At 50.1% G+C, this 17839-nt stretch overlaps 1 protein-coding gene across 1 annotated transcript in view; it reads right to left on the bottom strand.

Moving 5' to 3' along the window:
- Positions 1 to 6937, bottom strand: part of tnfsf11 (TNF superfamily member 11) — a 69918-nt gene extending 62981 nt beyond the window's left edge. The window contains exon 1 of the mRNA XM_086006103.1: positions 6739 to 6937. Within this exon, the coding sequence (XP_085862229.1) occupies positions 6739 to 6885 (147 nt within the window). The 5' untranslated portion in view covers positions 6886 to 6937. The remainder of the gene's footprint in view (positions 1 to 6738) is intronic.
- Positions 6938 to 17839: the final 10902 nt, after the last annotated feature.

Raw genomic sequence — 17839 nt, 5'->3', positions numbered from 1 at the left:
ATAATATTACATCATTAGATGGGCCGGGATTTACCGCAGCAGGGCATCTCGCGGAGTGCCTGCATCATTAGACTTTTTCCCTCACCCTTCAGCTCAAAATCTTTTTGCACCGTAACTTGCTGGGAGTGCGAGCTGATAACGGCACGGCGAGAGCAACGGGCCATCAGGGCACGGCGGGACCAACAGTCTATTAGATTTAAGGATTGAGAAAGAAACAGAGGAATGACGGAGAAGGAAATAGGGTGAATGAGAGTCAAATTAGGTACAGAAAGAGAAATAAAGAGGGAAAGAAAGATTGGATTAAAAGAGAGAAAAAAAGAGACAGAAAGGAAAAGTAAGAAAAAAATTTAAAAATTTTAAATGTAACATTTAAAAAAAAACTCCAACAACAATTCACTACCTGAAGGAATGAAACTCCACACTTTTAATTGTTCACTTTCTGGGCCAAAGAGGTTGATTGGTGACCACATCGTTAAAAGGGTACTTACACTATTACTGGACTTAACTTTCAGTTTAATGGGTAATTAATGTGCAAATGCAGCAACTTCATGAGTAGGTTGAGGGCGAGATGCTGTTTTCGCGAGGCTAATGGCGAGCGCCGCAATTGTCCAGCAACTTGTGGTGATTTGCAATTCACGGGGAATCTCTTCCTCGCCACAAGTTGCGGGCAGAGCTCGCACAGTAATAACAGTGTGTGTCATAGAATTTAAAGCACAGAAACAGGACATTTAGCTCAACTGGTCCGTGCCGGTGTCTATGCTCCACACGAGCCTCCTCCTACCCTACTTCACCTCACCCTATCAGCATATCCTTCTATTTCTTTCTCCCTCATGTACTTATCTAGCTTCCCATTAAATCCATGCTATTCGCCTCACCTACCCCTTGTGATAGCGAGTTCCACATTCTAACCACTCTCTGAATAAAGAAGTTTCTCCTGAATTCCCTATTGGATTTATTAGTGACTATCTTATATTTTTGACCCCTAGTTTTGGACTCCCCACAAATGGAAACATCTTTTCTACGTCTACCCTATCGAACCCCTTCATAATTTTAAAGATCTCTGGACAATGTGCTTCCAAAGTCATGGTTTTATTAACAGACTAGTTCATGTTAGAGAGTTCACAACTAACCCATGTCAAATAACACCAAACAAAACAGATACTTTACATTAATCAACACAATGTCCCAAATCTGGTTTCTTGGTGAGGAAGCACCAATCCAATCACCGGGTTCAAAGTGTGAAATATTACAGGGCTCCCAGGTCGAATCTAGGAGTTCAGCCTAAATTAGAAAAGAACTCACACAGGTAGCACTGTGCAGCCCTTCAAACCAAACTGACCAAGTTCACAGAGTAAAACAACAACTATCTCAAGAGAACAGAAAAACAGAAAGTGCTGGGATCAGCAGGTCGGGCAGCATCTGTGGAGAAAGGGAGAGAGTTATCCCTCCCAACACGTTCTGTTCTGTGCTTCACATCTCCAGCATCTGCACTATTTAGTTTCTAACAATATGAAGAGGTTTCATATTTTAATACAACCAGACCTTTCACAACCTCAGATTTAATAAAAGTGTTTTGATAGAGTAAATAAGGAGAAATTGTTTCCACTGGCAGGAGGGTCAGTAACTAGAGGACACAGAGTTAAGATAATTGGCAAAAGAACCTGTGGGGGGGGGGGGGGGGGGGGGGAAATGAGAGAAAAAATTTAAGCAGTGAGTTGTTGTGATCTGGAATGCGCTGCCTGAAAGGATGGTGGAAGCAGATTCAATAGTAACTTTCAAAAGGGAATTGGAGAAATACTTGAACAGGGGAAATTTGCAGGGCTCTGGGGAAAGAGCAGGGGAGTGGGACTGATTGGAGAGCTCTCTCAGAGACTCGATGGGCCGAATGGCCTCCTTCTGTGCTGCGAGATTCTAACACAAGGCAGATACTAAGCCCAGACTGCCAGCTTGAGTGACGACTCCAAGTCTGAATCCTATTTCACACTTTACGTTATTTAAAGGGGGAGGCATTGCATTCTCAATGCCAGGATGAGTGTCAGCACGGAGATTGGTCCATTAGATAGAATAGAGTCTAAAGCACAGGAACAGGCCATTCGGCCCAACAGGTCTATGCCACCATTTATGTCCCACACGAATCTTCTCCCACCTTATTTCATCTCACTCTACCAACATAACCTATTCCTTCCTCCCTCATGTACTTATCGAGCTTCCCCTTAAATACATCTACGCTATGCATCTCAACCACTCTCTGTGGTAGCAAATTCCATATCCTCACCACTCATAGATTCTTAGAATCATAGAATGGTTACAGCACAGAAGGAGGCCATTCGGCCCGTTGAGCTCGTGCCAGCTCTCTGTAATTTTTTTTCCTTCGGGTACTTTTCCAATTCCCTCTTGAAAGCCACGATTGAATCTGCCTCCACCACGCTTTCAGGCAGTGCATTCCAGATCCTAACCACTCGCTGCGTAACGAAGTTTTTCCTCATGTCGCCTTTTGTTCTTTTGCCAATCACCTTAAATCTGTGTCCTCTGGTTCTCGACCCTTCTGCCAATGGGAACAGTTTCTCTCTATCTACTCTTTCTAGACCCCTCATGATTTTGAACACCTCTATCAAATCGCCTCTCAACCTTCTCTGCTCTAAGGAGAACAACCCCAGCTTCTCCAATCTATCCGCATAACTGAAGTCCCTCATCCCTGGAACCATTCTCATAAATCTTTTCTGCACCCTCTCTTAAAGCCTTTACCTCCTTCCTAAAGTGTGGTGCCCAGAATTGGCCACAATACTCCAGTTGAGGCCGAACCAGTGTTTTATAAAGGTTCATCATAACTTCCTTGCTTTTGTACTCTATACCTCTATTTATGAAGCCCAGGATCCCGTAAACTTTTTTAACTGCTTTCTCAACCTGCCCTGCCACCTTCAATGATTTGTGCACACATACCCCCAGGTCTCTCTGTTCATGCACCCCCTTTAGGATTGTACCCTTTAGTTTATATTACCTCACCTCATTCTTCCTACCAAAATGTATCACTTCGCACTTTTCTGCGTTAAATTTCATCTGCCACGTGTCCGCCCATTCCACCAGCCTGTCTATGTCTTCTTGAAGTCTATCACTATCCTCCTCACTGTTCACTATACTTCCAAGTTTTGTGTCATCTGCAAATTTTGAAACTGTGCTCTGTACACCCACGTCCAAGTCATTAATATATATCAAGAAAAGCAGTGGTCCCAGTACAGACCCCTGGGGAACACCACTGTGTACCTTCCTCCAGTCCAAAAAACAACCGTTCACCACTACTCTCTGTTTCCTGTCACTTAGACAATTTCATATCCATGCTGCCACTGTCCCTTTTATTCCACGGGCTTCAACTTTGCTGGCAAGCCTATTATGTGGCACTTTATAAAATGTCTTTTGAAAGTCCATGTACACCACATCAACCTCATTGCCCTCATCAACCCTCTCTGTTACCTCATCAAAAAACTCAATCAAGGAAAAATAGGGACATTGGCAAAGGAGGAACTGACGCAAATCAATATCTCTAAGGATATGGTGTTAAGGAAGCTAAAGGGATTGAAGGTGGACAAATCCCCAGGGCCTGATAACATGCATCCTAGGGTACTGAAGGAGGTGGCCCTAGAGATAGCGGATGCACTAAGGATGATTTTTCAGAATTCATTAGACTCGGGAACAGTGCCGATGGATTGGAGGGTAGCTAACGTTACCCCACTATTCAAAAAGGGGGGTAGGGAAAAAGCAGGTAATTACAGACCTGTAAGCCTTACATCAGTTGTGGGCAAAATGCTGGAGTCCATCATTAAGGATGAAATAGCGGAGCACTTAGCAAATGGGGACAGGATAGGACAGAGTCAACATGGATTTACAAAGGGTAAATCGTGCTTGACTAATCTATTGGAATTTTTTGAGGGAGTAACTGGTAGAATAGATGGGGGAGAGCCAGTAGATGTGGTGTACCTGGACTTCCAAAAGGCCTTCGATAAGGTCCCACATAAAAGATTAGCATGGAAAATTGAGGCTCATGGGATAAAGGGGAAAGTTTTGGCGTGGATAGGGAACTGGCTGTCAGATAGAAAACAGAGAGTTGGAATAAACGGCTCATTTTCTGAATGGCAGGCAGTAACAAGTGGGGTACCACAGGGATCTGTCCTGGGCCCCCAGCTGTTCACAATTTACATTAATGACCTGGATCAGGGAGTCGGATGCAGCATTTCCAAATTTGCAGACGACACTAAACTAGGAGGGGGGGTGGGCTCAGAGGAAGAGACCAGGAAGCTCCAGAGCGATTTGGACAGACTGGGCGATTGGGCGGATAAATGGCAGATGCACTATAATGTGGACAAGTGCGAAGTTATCCACCTTGGGTGCAGGAACGGGAGGGCAAATTATTATTTAAATGGCAATAGATTGGGAGAGGGGGAAGTACAGAGAGACCTGGGTGTTCTTGTACACCAGTCACTGAAGGCGAGCATGCAGGTGCAACAGGCGGTCAAGAAGGCAAACGGTATGCTGGCCTTCATAGCAAAAGGGTTAGAATACAGGAACAGGGATACCTTGCTGCAGCTGTACAGGGCACTGGTGAGACCACACCTCGAGTACTGTGTACAGTTTTGGTCGCCTCATCTGAGGAAGGATGTTCTTGCCATGGAGGGGGTGCAGCGGCGATTCACCAGGCTGATACCAGGAATGGCGGGAATGACCTATGAGGAGAGACTATGTAGTTTAGGGATGTACACACTGGAGTTTAGAAGATTGAGAGGGGACCTCATAGAAGTGTATAAAATTCTGACAGGTCTAGACAGACTGGATGCAGAAGGAATGTTTCCCTTGGCGGGTGAGAACAGAACTAGAGGACATAATTTAAGGATAAGGGCTAAACCATTTAGGACAGAGATGAGGGGGAATTTCTTCACTCAGAGAGTGGTGAACCTGTGGAACTCATTGCCACAGAGGGCAGTGTATGCCAGCTCATTAAATATATTTAAGAGGGAATTAGATATATTTCTACGGGCAAAAGGGGTTAAGGGTTACGGAGAGAAGGCGGGGACGGGATACTGAATTAAAGGATCAGCCATGATCTCATTAAATGGCGGAGCAGGCACGAAGGGCCGAATGGCCTACTCCTGCTCCTATCTTCTATGTATCTATGTAAGTTAGTTAAACACAATTTGCCTTTAACAAATCCATGGTGGCTTTCCTTAATTAAGCCACACTTGTCCAAGTGATTGTTAATTTTGTCCTGGATTATCGTTTCTAGAAGCTTCCCCACTACTGAGGTCAAACTGACTGGTCTGTAGTTGCTGGGTTTATCTTTACACCCTTTTTTGAACAAGGGTGTAACATTTGCAATTCTCCAGTCCTCTGGTACCAGCCCCATATCCAAGGAGGATTGGAAGATTATGGCCAGTACCTCCGCAATTTCCACCTTTACTTCCCTCAGCATCCTAGGATGTATCCCATCCGGTCCTGGTGACTTATCTACTTTTAGTACAACCAGCCTTTCTAGTACCTCCTCTTTATCAATTTTTATTCCACCCAGTATCTCCACTACCTCTTCTTTCACTATGACTTTGGCAGCATCTTCTTCCTTGGTAAAGACAGATGCAAAGTACTCATTTAGTACCTCAGCCATGCCCTCTGCCTCTATGCGTAGGTCTCTATTTTGGTCCCTAATCGACACCCCACTTCTCCTCTTACTACCTGTTCACTATTTATATGCCTATAGAAGACTCTTGGATTCCCTTTTATGTTAGCTGCCAATCTATTCTCATACTCTCTCTTCGCCCCTCTTATTTTCTATTTCACTTCCCCTCTGAACTTTCTATATTCAGCCTGGTTCTCACTTGTATTCTCAACCTGTATTCTGCTTCATCTTACTCTCTATCTCTTTCATCCTCCAGGGAGCTCTGGCTTTGGTTGCCCTACCTTTCCCCCTCGTGGGAATGTACCTCGGCTGTACCCGAACCATCTCCTCTTTAAAGGCAGCCCATTGTTCGATTACAGTGTTGCCTGTCAATCTTTGATTCCAATTTATCCGGGCCTGATCCATTCTCAACCCACTGAAATTGGCTCTCCTCCAATTAAGTATTTTTACTCTAGATTGCTCCCTGTCCTTTTCCATAGCTAATCTAAACCTTATGATAATGTGATCACTGTTCCCTAAATGTTCATCTACTGACACTTGCTCCACCTCATTCCCCAGAACCCGATCCAGCAATGCCTCCTTCCTCGATGGGTCATCGGCCTGAAACGTTAACTCTGTTTCTCTCTCTCTACGGATGCTGCCTGACCTGCTGAGTATTTCCAGCATTTTCTGTTCTTATTTCAGATTTACAGCATCCGCAGTATTTTGCTTTTGTATACCTCCTTCCTCGTTGGGCCGGAAATGTAGATCATGAAAGTTCTCCTGAACACACTTCGGAAATTCTTCCCCGCTCTGCCCTTTACACTATTACTATCCCAGTCTATATTAGGATAATTAAATTCCCCATTATTACTACTCTATAGTTCTTGCACCTCTCTGTAATTTCCCTGCAAATTTGCTCCTCTATATCATTCTCTGGGTAAAGAAGTTCTCCTGAATTCCTTATTGGATTTATTAGTGACTGTCTTCTATTTATGACCCCTAGTTTGGACTCCCCCAGAAGTGCAGCACAGAAACTTTGTGCAGAAACTCTATCGGATGCTGAGGTTGAGCTGCCTGCCCTGCCCGCTGGGTCTTACCTGCAGCCACTGGCCCTGGGAGTAACAGATGAAGCCGATGGTGAGAGCCAGTTGCAGGGCACTGACACACAGCACCGGGGCCAGCAGACCGGCCGCTGCGGGAGCCGGGGATCCGCGGCTCGGCAGCCGAGCGTCTGTATCAGCCATGGCCGGGCGGCGAGTGACTGTGAGCAGCCCGGGGACTGGAGGAGGAGCGAGGAGCCCGGGGACTGGAGGAGGAGCGAGGAGCCCAGCCCTCGGGAACCGCCTCGCCCGGTCTCCACACTCACTCACTGCGACTGACAGGCACCAGAGCCCCAGACTCTCCCCAGAGCCCAGCCTTTCCTCCCAGAGCCCAGCCTTTCCCCCCAGAGCCTTTCCCCAGAGCCCAGCCTTTCTCCCCAGAGCCCAGCCTTTCCCCCCAGGCTCAGAGCTCAGCAAAGCCCCACAGCTTTCAAGATCTGCAGCCAGATTGGACCAACTGGCCCCGAGGAGCTCAGCGCCTGCACACCCCCCGACACAAGCCTGCCAGAGCTCAGTGTCAGGCGTTCATCGGTAAACTCTGTCACCCTGATCCATGTTACTCTTAAAAATAAACAGAGCGCTTCGTGTGTGAGTGTGGTTGTGAGTGTGTGTGAGTGTGAGTGTGAGTGTGTGTGTGCGATTGTGAATTGGGAGTGTGTGCAATTGTGAGTGAGTGTGATTGTGAGTGTGTGTGTGATTGTGAATTGTGAGTGAGTGTGTGTGTGTGATTGTGAGTGTGTGTGTGCGATTGAATTGTGAGTGAGTGTGATTGTGAGTGAGTGTGTGTGTGTGATTGTGAGTGTGATTTTATTTCCTTACCCATAACTTAATCTAGATAAAGTAAGTAGTCAGGAAACGACACTGTAAACTAAGTAACCTAATTACAAATTTAATTAAATTGAATTAAATAAAACAAGATCGTACAGGGATGGCAGTACAGGTGGTGTGCCACAACCGCAGTATGTGGGAGTTTGTGGAGAGCATTGTGATCCCGGACAACCACGTTTGCAGTAAGTGCCTGCATCTTGAGGAACTTCAGCTCAGAGTTTTTTGACTGGACTCTGAGGTGCAGACATTGCAGGGCATCAGGGATAGGGAGAGTTACCTGGACACTTTGATCCAGGAGGCAGTTACACCCCTTAGGTTAGGTAGTGGTACAGGTCTGGTTAGTGGTCAGGGACAGGAGGGTGTGACTGCAACTCAGGCAGGTAAGGGGACCCCAGGTGCAGTGCTGGAGGAGCCTCAGCCTTTGCCCTTGTTCAACAGGTATGAGGTTCTTGCTGCCTGTGTGGATGAGGGAAAAGCCTGCAGGATGGATGAGCAAGCTGACCATGGCACCAAGGTGTAGGAGGCCATTCAAGTGGGGGAAGTGAAAGGGAATGTAGTTGTGGTAGGGGACAGTATAGTCAGGGGGATAGATACTGTTCTCTGCAGCCGCGACCGAGAGTTCCGAAGGTTGTGTTGCCTGCCCAGTGCCAGCGTTAAAGACATCTCCTCGCGGCTGGAAAAGAACTTGGAATGGGAAAGGGAGGATCCAGTTGTCGTGGTCGTCGTAGGAACCAATGGCATAAGTAGAACTAGGAATGAGGTTCTGTTGAGAGAGTTTGAGGAGTTGGGGTCCAAATTAAAAAGCAGAACTTCACAGGTAATAATCTCTGGATTGTTACCTGAGCCACGCGCCAATTGGCATAGGGACAAACAGATTAGAGGTTTAAATGCGTGGCTCAAAGAGTGGTGTGGGAGGAAGGAGTTTCAGTTCATGGGGCACTGGCACCAGTACTGGGGAAAGAGGGAGCTGTTCTGTTGGGACGGGCTCCACTTAAACCGGGCTGGGACCAGTGTCCTGGCGAACCGAATAACTAGGGCAGTAGACAGGGCTTTAAACTATTAATGGGGGGTGCGGGGGGGGGGGGGGTTGCGGGGTGGGAGGATTCAGGAAAGAGTAAATTTAAAAGCAGCGAGAGAAATGTCAAGGCTCTAGAGCAGAGTAGAGTTTTGGGTAAAAATAAGCAGAGCAGGTCAGGAAGGGACAGAGAGAGTAACAAAGGTCATAGGGCATCAGTGACTAAGGTGACATCAGGGAAAGAGAGAAATCAGTCAAAGCTAAAGGCACTATATCTGAATGTGCGTAGCATTCGCAACAAAATAGATTAATTAATAGCGGAGAAAGAAATTAATAGGTTTGATCTAATAACCATAATGGAGACGTGGTTGCAAAGTGACCAAGGTTGGGAACTAAATATTCCAGGATACTTAACTTTTAGAAGAGATAGGCAAAATGGAAGAGGGGGCGGGGTAGCCCTGATAATAAAGGATGGGATGAAGACAGTCGAGAGAAAGGATCTTAGCTCCGAAAATCAAGAAGTAGAATCAGTTTGGGTGGAGCTAAGAAACAGCAAGGGGCAGAAAACATCGGTGGGAGTTGTTTATAGGCCCCCAAACAGTGGTTGTAATGTAGGGCAGAGTATAAATCAGGAAATTAGAGGCGCATGTAACAAGGGTAATACAGTGATCATGGGGGGCTTTAATCTACATATAGACTGAGCAAACCAAATTTGCAGTAATAGTGTGGAGGACAAATTCTTGGAATGTATATAAGATAGTTTTCTAGATCAGTATGTTGAGGAACCAACTAGGGAACAGGCTATTTTAGATCTAGTATTGTGCAATGAGAAAGGGTTAATTAATAACCTTGTAGTAAAGGGGCCTTTAGGGAAGAGTGACCATAATATGATAGAATTTTATATTAAGTTTGAAAGTGATTTAGTTAAATCCGAAACTAGGGTCTTAAATCTAAACAAAGCAAACTACGTAGGTATGAGGGGTGAGTTGGCTAAGGCAGATTGGTAAACTACATTAAAAGGTATGACGGTAGATAAGCAATGGCTAGCATTTAAAGAATTAATACATAATTTACAACAAATATACATTCCTTTAAGGCACAAAAACCCCACAGGAAATTATAAGAACAGAAGAACATAAAACGTAGGAGCAGGAATCGGTCATTTGGCCCCTTGAGCCTGCGCCGCCATTCAATAAGATCATGGCTGATCTGATCTTGGCCTCTCCGATTTAAAAGGGTGCCCCCTTATTCTGAAATTATGCCCCTAGTTCTAGATTCCCCCACGAGGGGAAACATCCTCTCTGCATCTACCCTGTCAAGCCCCTTCAGAATCTTATATGTTTCAATAAGATCCCTTCTCATTCTTCTAAACTCCATTAAGTATAGGCCCAACCTGCTCAACCTTTCCTCATAAGACAACCCCTTCATCTCCGGAATCAACCTCGTGAACCTTCTCTGAACTGCCTCCAATGCAAGTATTTCCTTCCTTAAATAAGGAGACCAAAACTGTACGCTGTACTCCAGGTGTGGTCTCACCAACGCCCTGTACAGTTGTAACAGGACTTCCATACTTTTATACTCCATTCCCTTTGCAATAAAGGCCAACATTCCATTTGCCTTCCTAATTATTTGCTGTACCAGCATGCTAACTTCTTGTGATTCATGTACAAGGACACCCAGATCCCTCTGTACCTCAGTGGAAAAGTGGTCAAACCATCTAACAAGAGAAGTTAAAGATAGTATAGAAACATAGAAACATATAAGATAGGAGCAGGAGTAGGCCATTCGGCCCCTCGAGCCTGCTCCACCATTTAATGAGATCATGGCTGATCATCCAAACTCAGTACCCTGTCCCTGCTTTCCCCCCATATCCCTTGATCCCTTTAGCCTTAAGAAATATATCTAACTCCTTCTTGAATATATTTAATGAATTGGCCTCAACTGCCTTCTGTGGTAGAGAATTCCACAGGTTCACCACTCTCTGGGTGAAGAAATTCCTCCTCATCTCAGTCCTAAATGGCTTACCCCTTATCCTTGGACTGTGACCCCTGGTTCTGGACTCCCCCGCCATCAGGAACATCCTTCCTGCATCTAGTCTGTCTAGTCCTGTTAGAATTTTATACGTTTCAATGAGATCCCCTCTCAATATTCTAAACTCTAGCGAATATAAGCCTAATTGACCCAATCTCTCTTCATACGTCATTCCTGCCATCCCAGGTATCAGTCTGGTGAAATAACAACAGAAAATGCTGGAAAAACTCAGCAGGTCAGGCAACATCCGTGGAGGGAAATTTGAGTTGACGTTTCGGGTTTGACCCTTCTTCAAAACTGGAGAGTTTTGAAGAAGGGTCAAACCCGAAACGTCAACTCAAATTTCTCTCCACGGATGTTGCCTGACCTGCTGAGTTTTTCCAGCATTTTCTGTTGTTATTTCGGATTTCCAACATCTGCAGTATTTTGCTATCAGTCTGGTGAATCTTCGCTGCACTCCCTCCATGGCAAGAACATCCTTCCTCAGATAAGGCGACCAAAACTGCACACAATACTCAAGGTGTGGTTTCACCAAGGCCCTGTACAACTGCAGCAAGACATCCTTGCTCTTGTATTCGAATCCTCTTGCTATGAAGGCCAACATACCATTTGCCTTCTTAACTGCCTGCTGCACCTGCATGCTTACCTTCAGCGACTGGTGCACAAGGACACCCAGGTCTCGTTGCACTTCCCCTTTTCCCAATCTACTGCCTTCCTGTTTTTGCCACCAAAGTGGATAACCTCGCATTTATCCACATTAAACTGCATCTGCCATGCATCTGCCCAATCACCCAACCTGTCCAAATCATACTGGAGTTTCTCGGCATCCTCCTCACAGCACACACGCCCACCCAGCTTTGTGTCATCTGCAAACTTGGAGATATTACATCTAGTTCCCTCGTCTAGATCATTAATATATATTGTGAATAGCTGTGGTCCAAGGACCGATCCCTGCGGTACCCCACTAGTCACTGCCTGCCACTCGGCAAAAGACCCGTTTATTCCAACTCTTTGCTTCCTGTCCGCCAACCAGTTCTCTATCCAAGTCAGTACCTTACCCCTTATTGAGGAAGCGGGTTGAGGGCGGGTCAGCTGCTCGGCAGCTTTCGGACCCGCTCCCGGCTGCTGTCGGCCCACAGTTCTGATTTTTGCTTCATTGGCCTCATTCCGGCCGACGTGCGGGTCCCTCCAGGCAGTTGCTCGGAGCATGTCCGTTTCTCGCCTCTGATGACGCGTTGTTTGAGTAAAAATTTAAAGGGGCCACGTCCCCTTTGCAAAAAATGTAACTGGGATGGCTTGGTGCTGTATTATCTAGAAAGGGGAGCTGGCAGCAGCTGGTCTGAACACAGATTATTGAATGAAATTACTGGTCTATTATTCCAGAAAGACATTTATGATTTTTTTTAATCTTTCAATTTAGTATGTGACTAAGCATTGAAAAATATGCCAGATGTGTTCCAATGGCTTAGTAAAATTAATGCTTTTTTCTCTGAAAGGTGCTGGCTGCTGCAGGAATGGCAGCCCCAAAAACCAAGGCCGCAGCCAGGTTCAATGAGAGCTCCCTCCATGCTCTTGTTGAGGGAGTTAGAGGATAACAGGAGATCCTCTTCCCTGGAAACGGAAGGAGGAGGCCTCCTCAGCAAACCAAGGCAGTTTGGCTGCAAACTGCTGAGGAGGTGAGTTCGAGGTCTGTGTGCAGACACACATGGGTTCCGTGTCGAAAAAGGTTTAAAGATCTGCTGAGATCACCTAAAGTGTGGCCTCTGTGTTCTGGGAAATGGAAGTTCAAGAGTGAGGGCTCAGGGCAAATGTTGGTGGTGACACTGAGCGCAAACCACCGTTTATTAGACAGATGATGCCTAGGGTTTTGAGAATGTCAGACTTATATTCATCACCTGTGGTTGAAGCGTATGCTTACACGAATCTAGCATGGATGAATGCATCCCTTGCCTGACGGCCAGCAATGTGGTCGCCTGCTGCTGGATTGGCCACATCCGGCCCCGCAAGGCATTGCTCCCCGTCCTCCTCCTCATCCACCTCCTCCACCTCCTCCTCTTCCACCTCCTCCTCCTCATCCTCTTCCTCCTCCTCCTCCCCTTCCTCCGAGGAGGCTGTGTGCTGAGCCACTAGTTCATGCAGCAGCACTAAGCCGCGCTGCTGTGCGATGTTGTGCAGGGCACAGCAGACCACAACGATGCTGGAGACCCTGGCTGGTGCATACTGCAAGGCTCCTCCAGATCTGTCTAGGCATCGGAAGCACATTTTGAGCAAGCCGATGGTTTGCTCGATGATGCTTCTAGTGAATATGTGGCTCAGTTGGTGCAGCTGGAACAGAGTGAAAAACTTGGGAGTTTGGTAAGTGTGGGAGTTTTAAGGGTTAATCTCTATTGATCTCTTTTAAAATCTGGTGTTAATTGCTAGTAGCTCTTAAGTAAGATCAACTGTTTAAGGTAAATTTTAAAGTTTAAATTTTTAAGTTCCTTTCAGGCTTAAGCAGAGACAAACAAGCAAGCTCTCCCGTGGTAGCTCGTTCATTAGTTAATTAGCTGGCTAGATTTACAAACAGTATAAAAACGGGCCTGTGAGTGCAACTGATGGCAGCTGGAACAGAATGAAAAACTTGGGAGTTCAGTAAGTGCGGGAGTTCGGTGAAGTGGAGGAAGGAGGTGCTGCTTTTCATAACTTCTCCCGCAGAACGGCGGCGGGCCTGAGCGGGAAGCAGACCGAGGCCCTAGAGCGGGGAGCAGACCGAGGCCCGAGAGCTGGGAGCAGACCGAGGCCCGAGAGCGGGGAGCAGACCGAGGCCCGAGAGCGGGGAGCAGACCGAGGCCCGAGAGCGGGAAGCAGACCGAGGCCCGAGAGCGGGGAGCAGACCGGGGCCCGAGAGCGGGGAGCAGACCGGGGCCCGAGAGCGGGGAGCAGACCGGGGCCCGAGAGCGGGGAGCAGACCGGGGCCCGAGAGCGGGGAGCAGACCGGGGCCCGAGAGCGGGGAGCAGACCGAGGCCCGAGAGCGGGGAGCAGACCGAGGCCCGAGAGCGGGGAGCAGACCGAGGCCCGAGAGCGGGGAGCAGACCGAGGCCCGAGAGCGGGGAGCAGACCGAGGCCCGAGAGCGGGGAGCAGACCGAGGCCCGAGAGCGGGGAGCAGACCGAGGCCCGAGAGCGGGGAGCAGACCGAGGCCCGAGAGCGGGGAGCAGACCGAGGCCCGAGAGCGGGGAGCAGACCGGGGCCCGAGAGCGGGGAGCAGACCGGGGCCCGAGAGCGGGGAGCAGACCGGGGCCCGAGAGCGGGGAGCAGACCGGGGCCCGAGAGCGGGGAGCAGACCGGGGCCCGAGAGCGGGGAGCAGACCGGGGCCCGAGAGCGGGGAGCAGACCGGGGCCCGAGAGCGGGGAGCAGACCGGGGCCCGAGAGCGGGGAGCAGACCGAGGCCCGAGAGCGGGGAGCAGACCGAGGCCCGAGAGCGGGGAGCAGACCGAGGCCCGAGAGCGGGGAGCAGACCGGGGCCCGAGAGCGGGGAGCAGACCGGGGCCCGAGAGCGGGGAGCAGACCGAGGCCCGAGAGCGGGGAGCAGACCGGGGCCCGAGAGCGGGGAGCAGACCGAGAGTTCTGATGAAGGGTCCCAGACCTGAAACGTTGACTCTGTTTCTCTCTCCACGGATGTTGCCTGGCCTGCTGAGTATTTCCAGCATTTTCTGTTGTTATTTCAGATTTCCAGCATCCGCAGTATTTTGCTATTATATAAGTGGACTAAGTTTTAAGTTAACATGTAGGCCTAGAAATTCAGTTGGTTGCGCCAGCCGTTAGCGCCTTAGGAGGAGTAGATGTCGGGCGCTAGGCGGCTAGCGCCCGGGCGCAGCGCGATCTGCGCCTCGCCCCAACTTCACTAGAGATTTAGCGGCGGCGCAGTCTTTGCGCGCGCTCAGCTGCGTGCGCAGATCATGACGTCATTTCCTCGTGCAACGCCCTTTGTGTGCCCCCAACCGGAACTTCAGTGGCGACGCCCCATTGTGCGCCTGGCGCCCCTAGCGACTGTTAGAGTGGAACGGTGCTCAGCCGATGCGGGGCGCGGGGGGCACAAATTAAAGGGCACTCCTCCTGCACTATAAAAGGCTGCCATTTCGCAGCACTCCTTCTTGAGAAACGGATCTTTGGAGAGAGACCAAGGTAGATAGCTTTCTGCTTTGGCCCAACACTCGGACAGGTACTTCTGGCTTCAGGCCACAGCTTTCCACTAGTCTTTGCCTTCATTGACATCTCATTGTTTGCCAGCATATTATGGGGGCTGCAATGGGTGTCAACGCTGGCTTTCTCAATTACATCCAAAGGGCTCACAGACGCCGTGAGAGAGTGGCAGCCCTGGCTAGACGGAGAGGGGGCAACAGGCGTCGGGAAAGGAGGCCTTACCCACCCAGGGTATACCGCCAGCAGTTCTCCTATCTCAACATGTCTGAGGAGCAGTGTGTTCGGAGGCTGCGATTCAGAAGGGACGTGGTCACAGAGATCTGTCAGCTGCTTGGCGGTGATCTGCAGCCACAGCTGAGGAGCAGGACGTCTCTGTCGGTGGCAGTGAAGGTGACGGTGGCTCTCAACTTCTATGCCACCGGCTCCTTCCAATCCGCTACTGGGGACATTGCCAACATCTCCCAGTTCGCCGTGCATTGCTGCATCCGCCAGGTGACCAATGCCCTTTTCAAAAGGAGACGTCAGTTCATCTCCTTCTCCATGGCCCTTGCCAAGCAGCAACAGCGTGCAATGGGCTTTGCAGCATTCGCGGGCTTCCCCATGGTGCAGGGCGCCATTGACTGCACGCATGTGGCTTTGCGGGCACCTCTGGAGAATGCCGAGGATTACCGCAACCGGAAGGGCTACCATTCGCTGAACGTCCAGCTGGTGTGTGACCACAGGCAGCTCATCCTAGCTGTCAATGCCTGCTTTCCAGGCAGCAGCCACGATGCCTTCATCCTGCGACAGACTTCTGTGGCAGACATGTTCCAGGCACAGCCTCACCCATGAGGATGGCTTATCGGGGACAAAGGCTATCCTTTGTGTACCTGGCTGATGACCCCGCTCCGTGCGCCCAGCACCCCTGCTGAAGAGGGATACAACGAGAGCCATCAAGCGACCAGGAACATCATCGAACAAACAATCGGCGTCCTGAAGCAACAGTTCCGCTGTCTGGATCGTTCCGGTGGAGCCCTACAATATTCGCCGGAGCGAGTCTCCCATTTCGTGGTCGTTTGCTGCATGCTGCACAACCTGGCTATCCGCAGGACTCAGGCACTGCCACCAGAGATTGGAGGACCACCTCAGGAGGAGGAGGAGGAGGAGGACCAGCACAGGAGGGAGGCACAAAGTGCAAGGGCCGCCCGTCGCCGGCTTATTGAACGTCGGTTCTAGGCCCCCTCTCAGGGAATGGCTTGTGCCAATGTCAGCAGATGAATGTAGCCGCTCCACAAGCCCTCAGCCGAGCAGGGCAACCAGGACTTAACCAAAAAACCATGCACACTGCAATTTAGCAACAATAATTTATTGAAAACCTCTGCCCTTCCCACATTACATGCTCATGTGGAGAAGCCCCCTCCAAAAACACAAAACTACCAGTCTCGGCCTTACAAAAAGAAAGAAAGACACCAGTCTCGGCCGTACAAAAAGAAAGAAAGACACCAGTCTCAGCCTTACAAAAAGAAAGAAAGACACCAGTCTCGGCCTTACACAAAAACAACTGCACCAGTCTCGGCCTTACAACAAGCACCAGGCATTTGTGCATACCTCTACTTTTTGCCCTGCGAGGGCGATGCCTTGCGCATCCTTGCCTGGCCCCTGCCCGCCCTGCTGCTCCTCAATGGGAGCCCAGTGGCTGCAGCAAGGCTGGGGGAAGGCTGCTGAGGGGCAGATGGCGAGACGCCAGATGCCCTTGGCGGTCGGCCTGCACCAGCTCTGGCCTTGGAGTGGCTGGCTGCTGACTGCTCCAACTCTGGCTGGGCGGCAGCAGTCTGTCCAGCAGCTCGTGGCAGCTGCAATGGCGGAGTGGCAGTGTCGGCTGCAGGAATGGTGGCAACCTGGCAGATCGCAGGTGCTCGCTGGTCGCCTGAGACATTGGCACTCGCACGGGCCAGCACTGCAGCATGCGCAGCAAACAGCTGAAGAACAGACTGCTGGGCTGCTGCTGCGCGGCGAGTGCCCTGGCGATGCCTGGCTGATCCAGCGAGGGTGGCAGCAGTTAGTGCCCGTGTGGCCCTAGTCTGTGTCCGCATGACACCAGCCAGTGAATGGACGGCACGACTGAGCACTTGGCTAGAAGCCGACTGTGCTGCCGCGAAGTCCTGCAGACTCCTGGCCTGTGCTGCACTGAATTGTTCCAGACTCCTGGCCTGTGCTGCACTGAATTGTTGCAGACTCCTGGCCTGTGCTGCTCTGAATTGCAGCACACTCCTTGACAGAGACTCTATGGAGTCAGGCATCCTTGCCACTGCAGCCATGAGCTCAGTGTGCCTGTGCTCAGCCTGGACGGCCATTTCCTCTAGGAGGCGCACCTCCTCTGCGCTCACCGTCGCAGGACTGGAGGCCGCACTCACCCTCTGGGGAGAAGTCCGCCGAGCTTCCCCACCCCTCCCGCGTTGCTGCAGGCCGCTGGGCCCCGGAGCTTCACTCTCCTCCGACCCTTCCCCCCCGGTTCCCCTCCAGGGAAGACGTGTTCCCTACATCGCCATGGGCTGGCGCGGCTGAGGGTGGCACTGATGGGCCGGCTTCCTCTTCCTCCTCCTCGTCTTCCGAAGGGCTGACAGTGGCAGCTTGAGGGCCCGCCTCCTCACCTGGCGATTCACCATCTGAAAGCAGGAAGGCACAAGAGTAGCTTTAGAGTGAGGACAGGGCGGCAGCGAGGGAGGCATGAGTGGTGCCATTCACCGCATTGGTCGGACAGTGGCAAAGGATGCTGATCTGATGCGCAAGTGGAACGAGAGAGGTCCAAAAGGTGATGCCCTTACCATTGGTGCCCAGAACAGGGTCGGCATCTCCACTGGCGATGGGGCCAATCAGCCGGCCTGCCATAATGCGCTCCACACGCTGGTCGAGGTCGGAGAGCTCTTTGAGGTCAGGACGGCCTCCCCCGGTCTCAGTTCGGTTGTGCCGGTTGTGCGCCACCTTGGCCTGCAAGAGAAAGGACGGCCTCCAAGTACAGTGTGAAGCCCTGATCTTGTCTGCAATGCCTCCCATGGTCGAAG

This window comes from Somniosus microcephalus, chromosome 14, assembly GCF_052327205.1.
Source record: "Somniosus microcephalus isolate GS21.2 chromosome 14, FLI_Smic_1.0, whole genome shotgun sequence".
Taxonomy (NCBI): domain Eukaryota; kingdom Metazoa; phylum Chordata; class Chondrichthyes; order Squaliformes; family Somniosidae; genus Somniosus; species Somniosus microcephalus.
Note: the sequence above shows the minus strand (reverse complement) of the source record. Positions and strands in the feature narration are given on the sequence as shown.